The 18,113-nt window shown below is 35.4% G+C and overlaps 1 protein-coding gene across 6 annotated transcripts in view; it reads right to left on the reverse strand.

Moving 5' to 3' along the window:
* Nucleotides 1–11,094: 11,094 nt before the first annotated feature.
* Nachralpha4 (nicotinic acetylcholine receptor alpha4) overlaps nt 11,095–18,113 on the reverse strand; it is a 367,080-nt gene continuing 360,061 nt past the window's right edge. For all 6 annotated transcript variants that reach the window (XM_072002506.1, XM_072002508.1, XM_072002507.1 and 3 more), the window contains one exon: nt 11,095–17,674. In XM_072002506.1, the coding sequence (XP_071858607.1) occupies nt 17,483–17,674 (192 nt within the window). In that variant the 3' untranslated portion in view covers nt 11,095–17,482. The remainder of the gene's footprint in view (nt 17,675–18,113) is intronic.

The following is an 18,113-nucleotide window of genomic DNA, read 5'->3' on the forward strand; positions in this document are numbered from 1 at the left end:
TATTCTGAACTTGTGGCGCTTATAGAGAAACTATATTAAATAATATAGGAACTATATTAAATAGTCAGGAATATTCCTGAAATATCTTAGAAACGAGTATTACATTTAAAACACTGATTTCCATATAGAAATTATTTGCCTTTGAACCAGCAACACATTCTGTTAAACATTCTATAAAAAATCATGTATATGTTTAAAAACATATCTTTACCCATTTTTGTTACAGAATACTAATTTATCTTCATGCGAAATATAAACATATAAAAATAAAGTACTGATAAAGTTCTGACATTCATAATGTTTCTCAATTTTATGCGCCGTAGAATTATTGGATACCTATATATTATAAAAAAGCAATGATTTACGATATTTTAGTGATATTGCATTGTACTGCATTTCATTTGTTAACACAATTTTTACTTCAGCCACGATGGCCTTACGAGCTACATGTGCGTAATTCCTAGCCCAAAAGTCTAGAGTCTGACAGACTATATCTAGACGCTGACGACTCTACTGACGAGTTGATTCAGCTCAGGTAAGGATTTCGCGACGAAGCCTCTCTTTTTAATCCTAACTTTCCTCCTGACATAAACATTCCTATAACATTGCCGGCTGGGAAAAAGAAAAGCACGAGGAGTAAACACATCAAATTGCGTCAGGTTCGCTAGCGCATTAATTTGCGACCAACCAGCAATTCGGCACGTGACACCTGCGTATAGGACCTTGCGCGAGGCTTCTACATTAATAAAAGCCATAAGATTCAATAGTTGACAGGAATACATACACACTTGATTGCGCTTAAGTGTTCTCGTTCAAAGCAGTAACTACAGAAAGTACAAATCCAGCACGCTTATATAAAGAGTTATAGAAATAATTCTCGATCGTTCCAGAAAAGGGGACACAGGGGGCGAGAAATGATCCAGAATGTTACACCTGAACGATTGAACCGAGTGTGAAAAATTAAATGCACACTATATATATATAATGGAATAATAGAGGGTTTAAATAATATGTAGAAATTTCCAATATTTTAGGAAGCTCGGAAGATTCGTTTGGGTGTTTAAAAAATCCGATTAACCCAACAATTATCGAGATGTAAATGCCAACCAACTTTTTGGAGGGACACAGCGGCCGAGGAATGATCCAGGACGTCAAACCTGGACGATTAAGGCGGCTGCGAAAAATTAAATGCACAAGCCGCGGCCGGCCCAAACAGAGATGATCAATAGGAATAAATCGTTGATCTTGCGTAGAATATTTCAGTGGCAATTTTAGGAGAAGGTGTTTTATGGGATTGCAATTTTCAAGTGGATGAGAGGGGCACAAATGGAGAATATACGAACGAAATACATAAAGTAAATATGGATAATCAAGATACTATCAAGTACCTTTATGAAAATTCAGTTGAAGCAATGTTGGCGATGATAATTTTATTGTTCGTTCTGTAATGTTCTAAACAGGGTTGGTTTTTACAAAATTGCAAATTTTTAAGAAATTACAAATTGTTCAATTGCAGTGATTTTTACTCCAGCAATTGCAAACAAAGCACAAGTGGTCCTCGTGGTGCGCAGACATCGATACATTGAAAAACAAAGAACAGTCGAGATCGTCGAAGCTAGAAAAGATGTTAATTTTAATCGAATCGATTTTCACTCTAGCGAATGTAAATAAAATATAACGCGCTTTGGATTTAAATGGAACGATGCGTTGAAAAGCGAAGGTTGGCTAGGACAGTAGATTATTAGATAATAATTTATTATGCCAAATACGGATATGATACGCAGGATACTGATAATCTTTCGCGACGAGTTAACTCGTCCTTCCTCCCTAGCAGGTTGACTAGTAAAATTGTCAACCTAATAAACGAGATTTTGTTATTTGATCAGGAAGCATAACAACACGGATGTAACAGATTTCATGAATATTCTGGCGGAAGAAGCAATGGAACTTTTGTCCGGAGTTTCGTTGGAAGACACGATGAATTCTTGGATTTCTCAAGGTGGATATCCATTTATAACCGTCGTCTCGCTCGGGCAACCGAGGCGAACAGATGTGTGTAAGCAAACGTGTGCTCCAGTCAAGTGATTCAGAGAAGTGCTACGAATAGTGATAGTGACAAACAATGCAGCAGCAGATATCAACGATCAAGATTGCAACCAATGGAGAAAAATATTACATAAAAGGGTCGTCAGATTTACCAGGCTTACAGCAACAACAGCAAAATAATAACAACCAAAATGATATGGAAACAGAAGAAATGGAAGAGCAGTGGAGACAGGAGGAGTGCAGACACGACAACGAAATAAGTTACCAGTACGAAAACTGGAAGCTAGCAAAGACTAGCAAAAAACGTAAAATAATTCCAGGCACAAATGCTGCAGGAAACCCAGATACAGAAAAGCAGCGATGGCTGCAAGAATTACCTTTAAGAAACTCCTTCAGCTCATTAACGGAAGAAATAGACAATGACCCGACAAGCAAAACCACAACTAAATCACCTTACATATCAAAACCACCATCAATATTTGTTGAGGCCCAAATAATAGACCCGCTTATTGATCTACTAAACAATATAGTCGGGAAGGATAACTACACAATAAAACAAACAAAATTAGAACAAGTAAAAATTCAAACAAACACCCCAGAAGTTTATAGGAAAGTGATAAATGAACTAAAGGAAAAAAATGCTATATACCACACGTACCAACTCAAAACAGAAAGGAGCTATAAAATAGTTATAAGAGGTTTACATCCAAAAACTAACACGAAAAAATTAAGTGAAGAATTAGGAAAAATTGGCCATGAAACAAAAGCAATAAACAATATGACAAGATACGATACGAAGCAACCATTACCATTATTTTTAACAGAACTTGAACCCAGAACCAATAACAAAGAAATTTATGAAATTAAAAAAATACTAAATACAATTGTAACAGTGGAACCACCACGCTACAAAAAAGATATACCACAATGCATGCGGTGTCATCAATACGGACACACAAAAAATTATTGCAACAGAAGCCCGGCATGTGTTAAATGTGCAAAAAATCACCTAACAATACACTGCCCATACACAGGAAAAATAGAAGAAGTTAAATGCTATAATTGTAACGGAAACCACCCAGCCAGCTACAAAGGATGTGAAATAAGGAAACAAATACAACGTAAACTGTTTCCTCCACTTCGCAACAGATCACACAATAACCATCAACCACAACAAAGTATAACGGATAATGAAACAACATTGAAAGCACAATACGAACTAAACGCTATAAACAGAAACATAGATCCCCAAGGTAACCGAAGCTACGCACAAGTAACTAAAAACATTGGCAAACCAACGCTTGCAAACAATCAGAATGAAAACAATAACATCGAAGACGCTACAGACATCAAAGAAATGCTCAAACAATCCATTAAAGGTGTGGAAATGTTAGGAAAAATGGTAAGTGATCTAAACACAATACTAAGACAACAAGCACAACAAACAACAATCATGTTACAACTACTCACTAACTTGCTAAGTAAAAAATAGAGATGGACATTTTGAAAATAGCAGTCTGGAACTCCAATGGCTTGCAACAGCGAGCCCACGAAACTAAAATATTTTTGTATAAAAATAATATTGATATACTACTTCTCTCAGAAACACATTTCACCCTAAAAAACTACATGAAAATACCGTACTACACCATATACGATACCAAACATCCCTCAGGTAAAGCACATGGAGGAACTGCAGTAATAATAAAAAATGACATCAAGCATCATTTACATAGTCAAACAAAACAAGAACACCTACAAGCAACCACTGTCACAATACAAACCAATGACAATTACTTCCAGATGTCAGCAGTATATGTACCTCCGAGACACAAAATGACACTTAAAAAATGGGAAGAGTACTTCCAATCCTTAGGCGACAAATATATAGCGGCAAGAGACTTTAATGCAAAGCACACATTATGGGGTTCGAGAATTAGCACGCCGAGAGGTAGAACATTGGAAAAATACATTAGAAGCAGCAACCTCAACGTACTATCTACAGGAAAACCAACGTACTGGCCGACAGACCCCAATAAAATACCTGACCTGTTGGATTTTGCAGTAACAAAAGGGCTAAATGTAAGCAAATTAAAAATAGCAACCAGCCTCGAGCTTAACTCCGACCATACACCAATTATAATAGAATATACAAGCAAACCACTACTTTATAACAAGTCAGAGTCGCTTTGCAATAAAACCACCAACTGGCAAACTTTCAAAGAGCTGATCGAAAACAAAATCAATTGCAATATCCCGTTGAAAACACCTGAACACATTGAGCAGGCAGTAGCAACTTTGACAGAAATAATACAGGAAGCAGCGTGGGCAACCACCACCTATGAAACAAATAGCAGGCAATCAAAAATTATTCCGCAAGACATCCTAGACAAAATCGGGGAAAAAAGAAAAGCGAAAGCAAAATGGCAAAAACAGAGAACACGAGAAAACAAGAAAAACCTAAATAAACTTGCAAAGGAACTAAAGAATAAAATAAGGAAACATCATAATAACGAATTCTCAAAATTCATCGAATCACTATCCGCGCATGAGAATACCGACTACTCCCTATGGAAAGTCACTAACAAAATTAAGAAAACAATAAAAACAATCCCAGCAATCAGAAAAATGGACAACACATGGGCCAGAACCAACGAAGAACAGGCAGAAGAATTCTCAAAGCACCTACAAAATATATTTTCGCCGTATGAAATTAATAACAGCATCCCTGGATGGCAAACAAATCAGGAAGTGGAAAATGCCAGCAACACAACTGATAAACGCTGCACCATACTCAGCACAACAGCGCAAGAAGTTACAAACTTAATTGAGGCAACAAAGACAAGTAAAGCACCAGGATTTGACTTGATCAATGGGAAAATCTTAAAAAACCTTCCCCCAAAGGCAATAAGACTAACAACGATAATATTTAACGCAATTCTAAGAATACAGTACTTTCCTGCACTATGGAAAATAGCACAGATAATGATGTTACCCAAACCAAAACAAAAACCCACATCTAACTGCATCCTACAGGCCGATATCATTACTACCTGCGTTTTCCAAATTATTAGAGAAAATAATATATAACGGCTTAAAACCAACAATAGAAAAAGAAAAACTAATACCGAACTATCAATTTGGATTCAGGAATAAACACTCCACAATAGAACAAATGCATAGACTCGTCAATGAAATCTTACAGTCGCTTGAAACAAAACAATACTGCACAGCACTCTTTATGGATATCGAAAAAGCATTCGACAAAGTTAACCATGAAAAACTTCTTCAAACAATCAAAAAGCAATTTCCAGAACAAATCTACAAACTACTCAAATCTTACTTAAACAACAGAACCTTTGTAGTAAAAATAAATGATGCATACTCTGAAATTAAGGACATCAAGGCAGGAGTACCGCAAGGAAGTGTCTTAGGACCAATATTATACACACTATACACGGCAGATATACCAACAACTGTCAACAGTAAAACACTGACGTTTGCGGACGATACGGCCATACTAGTGAGGCATGCAAATCTAGAAACGGCCGCCGCACTACTACAAGAACACACTACAAAAATAGAAAAATGGCTGCAAAACAAACAAATAAAAGTGAACACCAGCAAGTGCAACCACATAACATTTACACTTAGAAAAGGAAAAACACCAGATATTCAACTGAACGGCGCCCACATAGCACAAACAAAGCAAGTCAAATATCTAGGAATAAATTTAGACACACGCCTTACATGGAAGCACCATATAAAATCAATAATAAACAGAATAAGTGCAAAAAGGAAGCAGATGTACTGGTTAATCAATAGAAAATCTAAATTAAGCACAATGAATAAACTAAATATATACAAAACAATAATCAAACCAATCTGGACATACGGAGTCCCATTATGGGGGACGGCAGCAATGAGTCACATAAGCAAAATAGAAATAGAGCAAGCAAAAATTTTAAGGACAATAGTTAACGCTCCATGGTACGTCAGAAATGAAGACCTACGAAAAGATCTAAAAATTCCAACAGTCAAAGAGGAAATCGCTAGATACGCAAAAAAGTATAAAGAAAGACTTGCAGCACACCCAAACCAGCTGGTTGCTGAAACAAATAAAACCATAATAGAAAGAAGACTGAAGAAGAAGCATCCCGCAGACCTCACAATAGAAATACAATAAACAACCTGGAATATGGAACCCCGCTGGGGGTAACCATCCACATGCTATATTTTTATTCTTTAAGCTATAATATTTTACCAAATGTCCTTCTGGACAAATTGTAAAAATTTAAACAAATAGATAATTAAAAAAAAAAAAAAAAAAAAGTTGAATGACTAGAGAAAAAATTCGACTCACTATTAGATGCGACGTTGTCATGGATATTGTTGTGATGCAGGGGAAACCATTATGAAGCCGCTTCCAAATAGGAATCCTCGAGTCCCGTGGAAAAAGCGAAGAACTGGAAGAAATCTGTAAGAAATCATAGAATTGTATATGTGATTGATTTTTAAACACAGTGTTAGTTATTTGTACAGTCTGAAATATTGAAAGAGTGATCTATCTGTTTTAAACATGAGATTTTAATGCAATATCCAATTCAGCAATTTAAAAGTTCAAAACTTGTTGAATTTTCAAAAAGATTCTCTTATTTAATAATAATTTACATAAAATACAAGTAATAAAATTAAATAAAGCACAGAATACAAAATTACTTACATTCTTGTCTTGGAAGCTCTAGTAGGTCCTTTCCAGACATCAGCAAATGGAGGAATAAAGGAGTGAGAAACCTTTAATAAAATATGGATTATTAAAATTTGTTCTAAAAAAAGACAATGCTGATTGCTTAACAAAATTAAAGATAGTGAAATATTTCTTTTTTTTTTTAACGTTTTCGTCGTGATGGATGGACTCGTGGGTGATCGACACCTCCTTTTAAGGAGGTGATGGTTCCCTATTGGGAGTCCCTCATGACTAGCGCACGGAATTGTTGTTCGCCAGAGACCCAGCCTGAGCCTGTCATCGGCTCGCTTCGGTCTCTTCTGTCTCCGTCCGAAGTTCGAGATGCCTTGCCGGAACGTAATACCGCACCAAGTCCTGCCGGTCTGACGGCAAGGATCCTTCACAAAACCCTGTGCCGTTGTTTGTCTCTACACCTAAGGACGGTCTTGCTTACGAAGGGAAAGATTCTGCGTCCCCAGCTGGCTTCCGGCCCATTACCGCGACTTCGACGTTGGTGTCCACAAGATCGTAGCTAAACGATTGATCAGTCTGGATGATAAACAGAAAGCATTTCGAACGACTGACAGATACATCGCATCCGTTGATGTTGCGAGGGCCTTTGACACCGTATCAAACAGGGCGATTTTGCAGACCTTAGGGCTGAGAGGCTGTCCGCCATCCATGTTGTAGTATATGGAGTCTGTGTATTCTGATGCTCTCACGATCATTGCGTCTGATGACTGGCAGTTTCATGCCATCCACCCGACGTATGAGGTGAGATAGGGAGATCCAATGTCTCCATATATCTTCAATATGGTGGTGGATACAATTTAGCATAATGAAACATATGAAATATTCTAATTTGTTCTAAAAAACACATTGTTAATTGTTTAAAAAGTTGAATATAATGAGAAGTTAATTTTCAAACTTGTAATTTTAACAAAAATAAGAATTGAAATTGTCAAAGGAAATCTGATTATATTTAGTATAAAGATTAGAACTCTAACATACAAATTTAGAATTTAGAAATTGAGAATCTAATGATTTTTAAACAATATTCAACATTTTTATTACATATTTCAATATTAAAACTAGAAGATTCTATTTTAATAGAAATTAAAAATATTGTTGACCATCGAACAACATGGGGGTTAGGGACGCAGTCGAAAATCCGTTTATAATTTTTGGCTCTCAGAAAACTTAACAGCGTATGTGCATATTTGTATATGTACATACATGTGTTATTACTGTATTTCTACAATAAAATAAGTTAGAGGAAAGAAAATGTTATTAAGAAAATTACTTACATATAAGAGAAAATACGTACTGTACGTTACTGAAAAGAACACCAGCATAAGGAATGCAGATCTGATTGGTTATTTCATATAGACTCAATACAATCATACAAATAAGCACGCGTATTGGCGGGTAGTCTTACATACACAAACAAAACAGTACACCAGTGCCGCCAGTCTTCTTTCCAACACAACAACGCACAATACACATAAGTATGTATGTACTAATATGTATATATTTATATTATTTATACGTATATTATATTTTTATGTGATATTGCGATGATCGACATCCGATTAACCTCACATCGTCAATAATATGGATATTGTTTGCCTGATCACCTTTAAGCAACGATATCTCATGTTTCTTTTATTCAAAGAATAAATTCATTTGCGTGCTAATTCTAGTTTGTTACAAAGTCACAGTTTATTATTACATAAGTAAGTACACAATACATACTTGTGTACTGTGAAAGTACATAGAACGAGAAAAAAATCTGTGTACAAACAAATCCTTGTTCTTCAAACATAGTTCAAAGAGAATACGAATAATAAAATAAATAAAAATATAATATATAAAAATACTCCCATTCTTGAGATACAGGAGAGACTACGATTCAACTACCGAAAGCGAATGTTAAAAAAGAAAGATAAAAATAAAAATCCACGTACTGACTCTAATTTCATGTATTATTAATTTAATTAAATTGTTTTTATGTTCCAAGCACTCTAAATAATATTGAAATTAATACTAAATATTATTAAATATTATTAAAATGAAATTTTTAATATTTTTCTTCCTCTTTCTTCGAGTAACTGTTCATGAAAATAATATTTTTCCAAAACTGCAAACTAATTATTATTCTACATATTTACGTATGGGATAAAGAAACATCACATTGTACACAAGAATAAAAAAATGTACAGTTACTATATTTAACACTAGAATTACCACACCAGTCAAATTGACTGGCTTTGCAATTTTATTTTAAAATTCCTACTTCATGTTATATCTTTTTTCCGCAATGATGTAATGAATTTCGCACCGATAACTAAAAGAATAATATAATGAATTTTATTTTGTTTTTCATGTATTCAAACTCAAAATAATTTTGTATCAAGGCTACTTATACCAATACCAGTAAAAATGACTGCTACTTGTCAAAGTGTAAAAGGGTGCTGCAATCTGTTTATCGAACCCCAATTAACCAGCTTCCCCGTTTTGTACAACTTCCCGCACGTTTTTAAAATTTTTACTGCGTATCATTCGATATGATATCAGTTATCAGGAAAATTCCGAATCGATCGCTGTATCGCTAGATACTAACACTAGAAATACCAGAGCAATTGTTCTACAATTGGCTTGTTCTACAATTTTATAAATGTGTCAACCCTCGTTTAGGAATTATGATCCCAGATGGATTAATAATACCAACAATGTACTACATAACATGGAATTGCTACTGTGAGAAAGTAGTAAATCAATAAATATAAAAATATTCTATTACTACGTATTTTTTAAAGACCAGTCATTTTGACTGGGTTTTGGTAAAAATAGCTTCGTGTTAACTATCGGTAGTTTTAGTGTTAAGATATAAGTGTATCGAAAAATTGAGGGCTAGATTGAATATTCGTCGTTATAGTTTCAAACATATCGTACGTGACTACGGTGTAATTAAGTGTAACATATACATATATATTTTTTTATTTATTATATATAGTATACATTACACCGTGTACGTGACTTTGTAACAATAAAGCATGGCGTATTTTCTCTATACGTTAAACAGAGCTGCGCAATAAGAGAAATAGCAATGCGCAGAATGTGTTCAAACCTATCTGTAATGTTTTCGTAAATAGGAAAACGCTATCGAAATCTATTGTCAAGTTCAAAACAAATCGAATCTTACCATATCTCTATGAATAGTTTCCAGATCCGTGGTTGATCATCGTAATATGTATTTGAATACATGTGATCAACCAATAATTTACGAAAAAGAAAATACAAAATGTTAAAATAAATGGGTATAACGGACAAATTATATAAGAATGAAACAATAATCAATGTTACAATTTCATTACACGTAATTAATCAACGTATCATTTGAATTTGATGAAGTTTCCTCGTAATCAAGTAATAATTTATAGAGAAGAAGACACAAAATGTTGAAATAAGCGTATAGAAAGAACAAATTGCATAAAAATGAAACAATAATTAATATTAGATACTCACGAAACGAGTTTACCGGCAAACGTGTCTACCAAGCGTCGTAACCTAACGTCTAATCGCTTCGATCTCCAAGCCTAAACTGATACCTCGATTTATACATCGCCGCGGTTTATGGTGACGAGGAGTGGAGGCATAAGGATACTCGCCGGTCAAACGTGTACGATTACGACTCGACAAATTCTTGAAAAACACATGTTTTCAGTAGCGATTTATTACGTCCCAAACAAAGAAATGATATTATACCGAACAAGGATATGTCCATAGAAAGTAACACGCGTCAGCTAATATTTCGAGATATTTCGATAAATTGCAACGAACAAAATATATGTATTTAAAGCGTAAGAACCTGCGCATAAGAATTTAATCGACTTTTCAATCGATTAAAAATTGCAATATTAAAAATTTCAAGGAAAGTTTTGCTTCGTTGGAAATTCATGGAAATTACTATTTTTTAAGCTGGTTATATTTTTTGACATTATTTATTTCATTTTTCTGTAGTTCTTTACAAAAAGGTATTAGGATATTTAGGTTAGGCACGGCAAACGAGTTTAGTTTAAAAGATATTTTAACTGTAATGTCGTAAAACATATCGTATGAGAGAGATAAAAAAAGACAACGGCGTGTTTTTGTTTTGTTTATGTTTTCGATCGAACGAAACAGTTTAAATTTTTTTGAAATATCAAATTTATTCATTTGGTTTCAGAGTTTTAAAATTTATTTCGTATTTTCTAAATATATTTTATATTTTAACAAATTTGATAGGAAATGAGTTTCTAGGAGAAAGACGAGAAAAAAGATTTCTACGACAACAAGTTTTATTCTTCGAATGCTTTTATCAAGCATGATTACAAAACCAAGCAACAAGAATCTCGTCCTTACATCGTGTAGTCTTAGAACAACGGTCGTCAATAATTTATAGGTACATATTTAACAAACGATATACATAGTAGTTGTATCTAACGATAGTAGTCAATACTCGGATAATTTTCTCCCTTATTTTTTTTCTGCTCGTTATTTTTCTCATTTTAAATAGCACTATCGCTATACAGTACATTCGTTTACTATAATTATCGTTATAATGTAACCATAATCTTACTCATCCTTAGCCTACGTCACTAATATTTCTCAAGTATGGAATTGTTAAACTACCTTTTATTAAGTTACGCATTAAAACGTGTCAAGTGGTCAAAGATCGGGACGCGGGTGTCAATATAAATGAGTCTCGGACAGTCAACTCATAATGAAGTGATAAGAAGAGAAATTCTGGCAGTTCTGGAAGTGACAAGTCATTTTTCTTCCTTTCAATCGCTCCGCGTTAGCCTATCGCTTGGCTCGAAATGAATTTTTCTTCTTTGTCGCTCCCAGAATATCATAAATGACTGGACATTTTGGTACGTCGTGTCGAGTTTTCGCGAGTCGATGAGATAATTGAAAAGAGCAGATTTCACGATGACTGATTGTTTGGTTGTTTTTCAACGTTTATTGTCATACGATTTAGGCTTGTCGCGCGTTTACTTGGCACTGTAACATACGAAGTAGGAGATACAAATGAAGAATGTAGGTTGAATTTATCGAGAATCGATGTATCTGTTTTATGGTATTACGAAAAATTGTATCGTTTTTAAGTCAAACGATGTACTACATTTAGACTGTGGATCTTTATGCAATTTTCTATTTTTATTAACATGAAAAAATGTAACCTACTTACATAAAGATATTATTTCACCTGTTAAATATCGCAACAAATAGTTTTTCGCTTCAAATATCTTTCTCCTTCTCACGTGGTACATGCATTTTGTACATTTTCATCATTTCACATTTCTGTTAAATGCACAAAAATCCGCGATCCAACTGTAATATATCGTTACGCTGGAAATACGTGTACAATATGCTTTAAGTTCGATTTCTCCGTATCTTCTTAAATTTATTACATATTCCGTTTACTTAACGATGGTTACGGTACATGTAACGAGCTTCGATTGATTTTAATTAATTCCTCGGCATTTTGCGCAATGCTTTTTTTTATAATTAGAAGCTTTCAAGCCTTCAAGAAAAACGTTCTTCGAAACTTTTTGCAAATCAATCCTTTCCTATCATCGCCGAATCTTTACTTTTTGTCAGTTCCAATTTTATAACACATAGAAAAAGACGTTAAAAAATACCAGCGTCTTGGCGAAAGAACAAGGTATTAAAAGGCAAGAATAATTTTGTTTTGTATCTTTTTTCAGAGATTCTTGACGAACAAAGGTCACACGAGTATCTTCCGAATTTCAGTAAACAAACATACACGAAATTCACGAAGATTCGACACTAAAATCCATTCGTGTTTCAGGTAACACCCGCATAGCGATCGCTCTCGGAATATATGCAGTTTTATTTAAATATCGATCAAGATACGGGCAAACAAGCACGCTCCTGTTTCTTCTCTTCTTCCATTTAATTCTGTATAAATTGTGCATCGAGGAACGATTTGAATCCGCGTTGTTTTTGCTTGTTTCGTCGGCAAAACGCCACTCTTTACCGCTGGAAAAAACGTTAAGTACAGTTCCAGGCGAAGGCCACGATGACCAATGACTCCACTTAGCAAGTTATCGTCTGCAGCATTGCGATTTTATCCTAAGGTTAATATAGTTAGACGAGACCCGTTAACGTTTATATATATGTATTTGTTGCGTGAATGAAAATATTATAAACGTGAATTATCGTTATCGAATGAACTAAAGTAGAGAAGTTATCGCGAGGAATACAATTACACGCTTGAACAAACTGCTGTGGTCTAGAATCTCCATCGACGAGAAGAATGGATTCTCTTTTATCTTTCGCTTAAGATCGAGGAATTGTGTATAAAAACTTGAAAATATTACATCCGTAACGATTAGTTGAACATCGATTGAAATTTCACACGCGAACGCAGAAATCGTTTACATTCTTATGAAATATTAATATTATGACACAATCTTACGACAAAACACGATCGTGTAGCATACGACATTGAAAGAACAGACAGAAACAGCACGGAACTTACACTCACACTTAGCTTTACGAAGCAACGGAGAAAAACGAAATTACGTCGACTCGTTCGTTGTCATTGATCAAACAAAATGACGTTTAATGAATCTCAACTACCGACCATCGTCGCGTTACAACGATTTTTAAACAGCGTCGTGGGACCCTTTCGTGCAACGCGTGATCCCAGTTTTTTGCAATAGTAAAAAAACCTCAATCGCTTTATAATATCTGGCTTACGTTATCTTTAGCTATGTACATATTATTTACACACCTTACATTTAATATATATATATATATATATATATATATATTTATATATTTATATATAATATCTGTTCTATGCCGCTAATTACTATCTAAATACCGCGCACTGGTTTTCGCTTTCAAGAACTTTTAGCTTTCCCCTTTGTGGCTCTTGGACAATTACCTCGACCGCTCTGCTTCGTCATCAACAACAACTAAACAACTACAGCGACAGGTTAACAACTGTTAAAATATCAGAGTAACAATAGCCGATCATCATTGGAATAATCTACTATTGTCAAAGTGAGACTTTAAGACTTGTAGCTTTGCGGGGCCGAGCTTGCGATCCGGTACAACTGCTTCGACGCACTAATGCGTAATTACAATGTTAACATGTAAATAAGTAACTGACTCTATCATAGAAAATGTGTGCGTTCTTTCCTATCGTTTTAGTGCAAAGTAAATCTCTTACAAGTCTCGTTCGTTCCTCTAAGGGAGAATCGTGGCCTCTGGAACATCGCGGCCGAAACGTCGACGTTGCGACTTCCCGTTCGTTCTAACATTCGTTCGGCGTTCACTGGACGATTTTTCAATCAGGTAGCAAATACGTTTACTTGTCTTCCGACACTACGTGTTCCGAGATCGGTTCTCCATCAATCAGAAACCATTCGTTTAGCGTTTACATTCGTTTGTTCTGCGACATTGAAATTTTTACCTGTTGGTCAATGTTGGACTTGATGCCCCACTTTTTGTTAATTTTCATTTAATTTTGCACGAGGCTAGGTCGATAAATAATGCATGCTCGCGTGTAACTGGAGAACGAAAGGCTACGTTCAGCTTGTAGCTACATAGCTTGCTCTATGTTTACGGCGAACTTGAACGCGAATGCAATGTCAACGGGATTCGAGCAGCGTACAGTAATCGAATTTTTAACGGCGGAAACGTTACGACTAAGGAAATACATTGGATTTCCATTTTTTCATTGGGCAGGACCTTGAAATGGTGTGTTCGTTTAAAGCGCGACGATGAAGTCAAGGCAGCTGCGAGTCCTTTTATAGAAAGCAGATCGGCAGAATCTTTCGCTAACAGAATGAAAAAGCTTGCGATTATGTAGAAAAATAGGTACGTCAGTTCGTAGCGAATAAATTGCTCTTTAATTTCTTTCTTGTTTCGTTCGGACAGCTGTCTTCGTTCTCACGGTACAGTGGCGAGTATCGATTCATTATCAGCCTAGTCTCGTACATACGTGTTTTACAAGTAGCTACCGATTGAGGAGGAACCGCGGAGCTTATCAATACGACGACTCAAAAACGTCTTTCACACTAACAACGCTTTCTAATGGCAGTATTTACGGAACCAATACTTCTCATCCTACAAATGTATTTACAATGCAACGTGACGTAAGGCATCGTACCTTGGATGCGTTAAAATTATTACTCTCAGCTACGAATATAATCTAAGAAACGTCGAAGAATTAGGGATTCGTCGAGTCGAGTCGCAAAATGTCCGGATAAGGCTTTTTCCTTCTATCGCGAAAAAGTAGTCGTGAGTTTAACGAAGCTAGAAATGAACGATTATCGTTGAGCATTGGTAATTCGTGAATTTTGCCAAGGAATCGCAGATTCTCCGACGTTATGTTACAATTCTCGCGAATATCAGTCCGCTTGTACGAGGCGCAACTAACGATCATTTAACTGCGACAGTACATATTTGTATATAGCGCGTAATTATCTAATGAAAACGTAAGCGAAAGAAACGGATGAACACGAAACGGAATAAAAAGGAACGAAGACAACTCACAGTGACATCAACCACGTACTACAGCATTGAACAACGACATCAACGGTTGTTCAATGAGCTACATCTATCAGCTTTAGAATTCGTATGCTTTACTTGTTCTTACAGAACTATTGGTTATTATTATCGTAATGTCTCGCGGGTTTCGACTCTTGTTACAAAATACAATATTTTTACAGAGGCGAAGTATAACATGTGTGCAACGAAATGTCCCTCGAGATAGGATGCATCGGACGACGAATGGGAATTGTTAAGTTATATTTCGTGCTAATTACCGATATATCGACAATGAATACATTGTATGATACGCTAAATATTCTAAAGAGAACAAATGGAAATATTTTATGTCCACGATGTTTCCCTATTTTCCATTTTGCGTGAAATTATGTAAGTTTCAAGAATCGTTTAGTTTCGTAAATACTTATCTTGTTTAGATGTGTATTACTTAGTTCCAGCTATATCTCAAAGAAAGATACTTTCGCATTTTTATAACTCCATATGCAAAATTAAACAAATTTTGTAAGAACTTATTTGTAATACGTGTTTTGAAATACGAACTACCGTAATTTTACAAAGACTTGTTTTTATTAGCACGTTTATATAAAAGATGGAGTCGTTCGAATTTTGTATGACTTTCAGGAAATTGCTAATTATTTCAAATTGATCGAAAGAAACGTAGCGGACTTTAATTAGATGCGAAATGTATATTATATAATTAACATGATTAATATACGATACGTGATTAACATTACAGATAAAGTTTAACTCGGGTTCGATTTAACGTGTAGATAATAGATGAGATATACCCTTTTAATTTCTCACTTTAAATTGCTTCCTATGCGTTTGCAAAAATGCAATAAAAATGCAAAACGAATTATCGTTATAGGTAGATCTATACATAACAAATGAAATATAGTCTTTTAATTTCTCGCCTCAAATTGCTTGCTGCTATTAAAAATGCGAAATTAAGAAATAAATGGAAAATACGTTTGCGTGATTTTCGATAAACGTTCGAAGGACAAAATATCGAGTAACAATCTCAAGTGACATTTGGATGCACATACATTCAAATCAATGCTCTCCTCTGCTCCGTTTCCCTTATAGATACATTCGTACAAACGGGTACGTCCCTAAATGTTTACAACTAATCGGTTATACGTAAAGTTACACGCTAAATTCGTGTCGTACAACGAGCTACCTACGATCGTGATACCTAGAATAATTTCTTTTAACATGTCGGGTAAACGGGATATATAAAACACGCGACAGTTTACTCGTGAATGTTCGTAACCCCTAGTCCGGGACCAATCGTATTCACCGTGAACAACGTTCTAACATTCTGTTTGTTCGTTCGATCTACTCGAGCATCCCGGTAGTTCGATCAGAGCCGCCGTGGACTTAGCTAGATTATTATTACAATGTACCGTTAATTAGCTTGTTGCTTTAAGATAATCCGATTTTAAATAGTGGCAGCTTCATATTACGATTTACTTGAGCAGACTATGTAGATATAAGTTCCTTTCCAAAATTGTTCGCAACGTATCGACGAGTCGATCGTTTCTTCTATTCACAACGGCAATACTCGAACGAAGCTAGGAAATAAATCAAGATTCTTAGACGGTCGACAATCGCGTCGCAATCGTTCGTTTGTTTAGGTTCGTAACGATCGAAACAAGGAAAGTCACAGAGAATAGATTTTCTCCACGATGCTTCCGGCAAATATATTTTCTCAACCTAAAGCGTTAACATTTCAAAGTATTCTCTCCTTGACGACGCATCGTTTCCAACGTATCGGTTCGTGTAGCAATTTGCATTATTATTATTATTATTTTAGGAACAACGTCAGATTTCACGACGATACTGGGAGGTGGGAGGGGAATATAGAAAGATAATCTCATATAGTATTTCCTTGAACTTTCGTCCTTTCATTTCTTTGTTCTCCCTTTGTGAAACTTGGTGCTTGTCGTATACTTTGCAATTGCTTTGGGGAATGGAGCCCTTTTACCGTAATTTCGTTATTGAACAGCGGTGGAATCTGGAAGTTCCTAAGACTAGGGTGGGATTCCGGGTTGGTAGTAAATTACATCCGGGTGTTGGTCCTTAGTCTTTCTCTACGGTGCAGGGCTCGGGCATGGACTATTGCGGCGGACAGTTTACTACCGTCGTACTTGCGAATTCGCTGAATTTTTTATCAATTGGTACCCGGTCGTCGTAGAGCGTGGGAGCCTGCAGGATGATGCCAGCTGTGCCAACCAGCACCGCCAAAGTGAAGATCCAAAGAAACAGTCTGTCCAAGACCATCGCCACGTATTTCCAGTCTTCTTTCACCTTTTTACAAATCATTCGTATTAGATTCTACAGTAAATTGCACTAATGGTTATTGCGCGAAGATTAGTTCTGCTTCTCTTTAAAACCAAGAGAATCGTGACATTTGTTACTACAAATCTTCGATTTATATAGTAACTTTCTTACCTTTTCCATTTTTATCCGAACAAAGACTTTCACGTTATCAACGTCATTGTAGTAACGTCAAGTACATGAACGAATAATATACACATACATATCAAATTGAAGAGATTATAGCCTTTTATGTCGAAGTTTAATACGCGGATATTAGAACGAAGTAAAGACATGTTTCAATAAATTACAAACTTCGTTCATTTTTCCAAAAATATACGCGTACGTTACTATATATTCGTCATATAGAATCAAAGCATGAAACACAAAATATTTAGATATAACGGTGTACGAAATTTATTAAAAGAAG

This window comes from Bombus fervidus, chromosome 4 (genome assembly GCF_041682495.2).
Source record: "Bombus fervidus isolate BK054 chromosome 4, iyBomFerv1, whole genome shotgun sequence".
Taxonomy (NCBI): domain Eukaryota; kingdom Metazoa; phylum Arthropoda; class Insecta; order Hymenoptera; family Apidae; genus Bombus; species Bombus fervidus.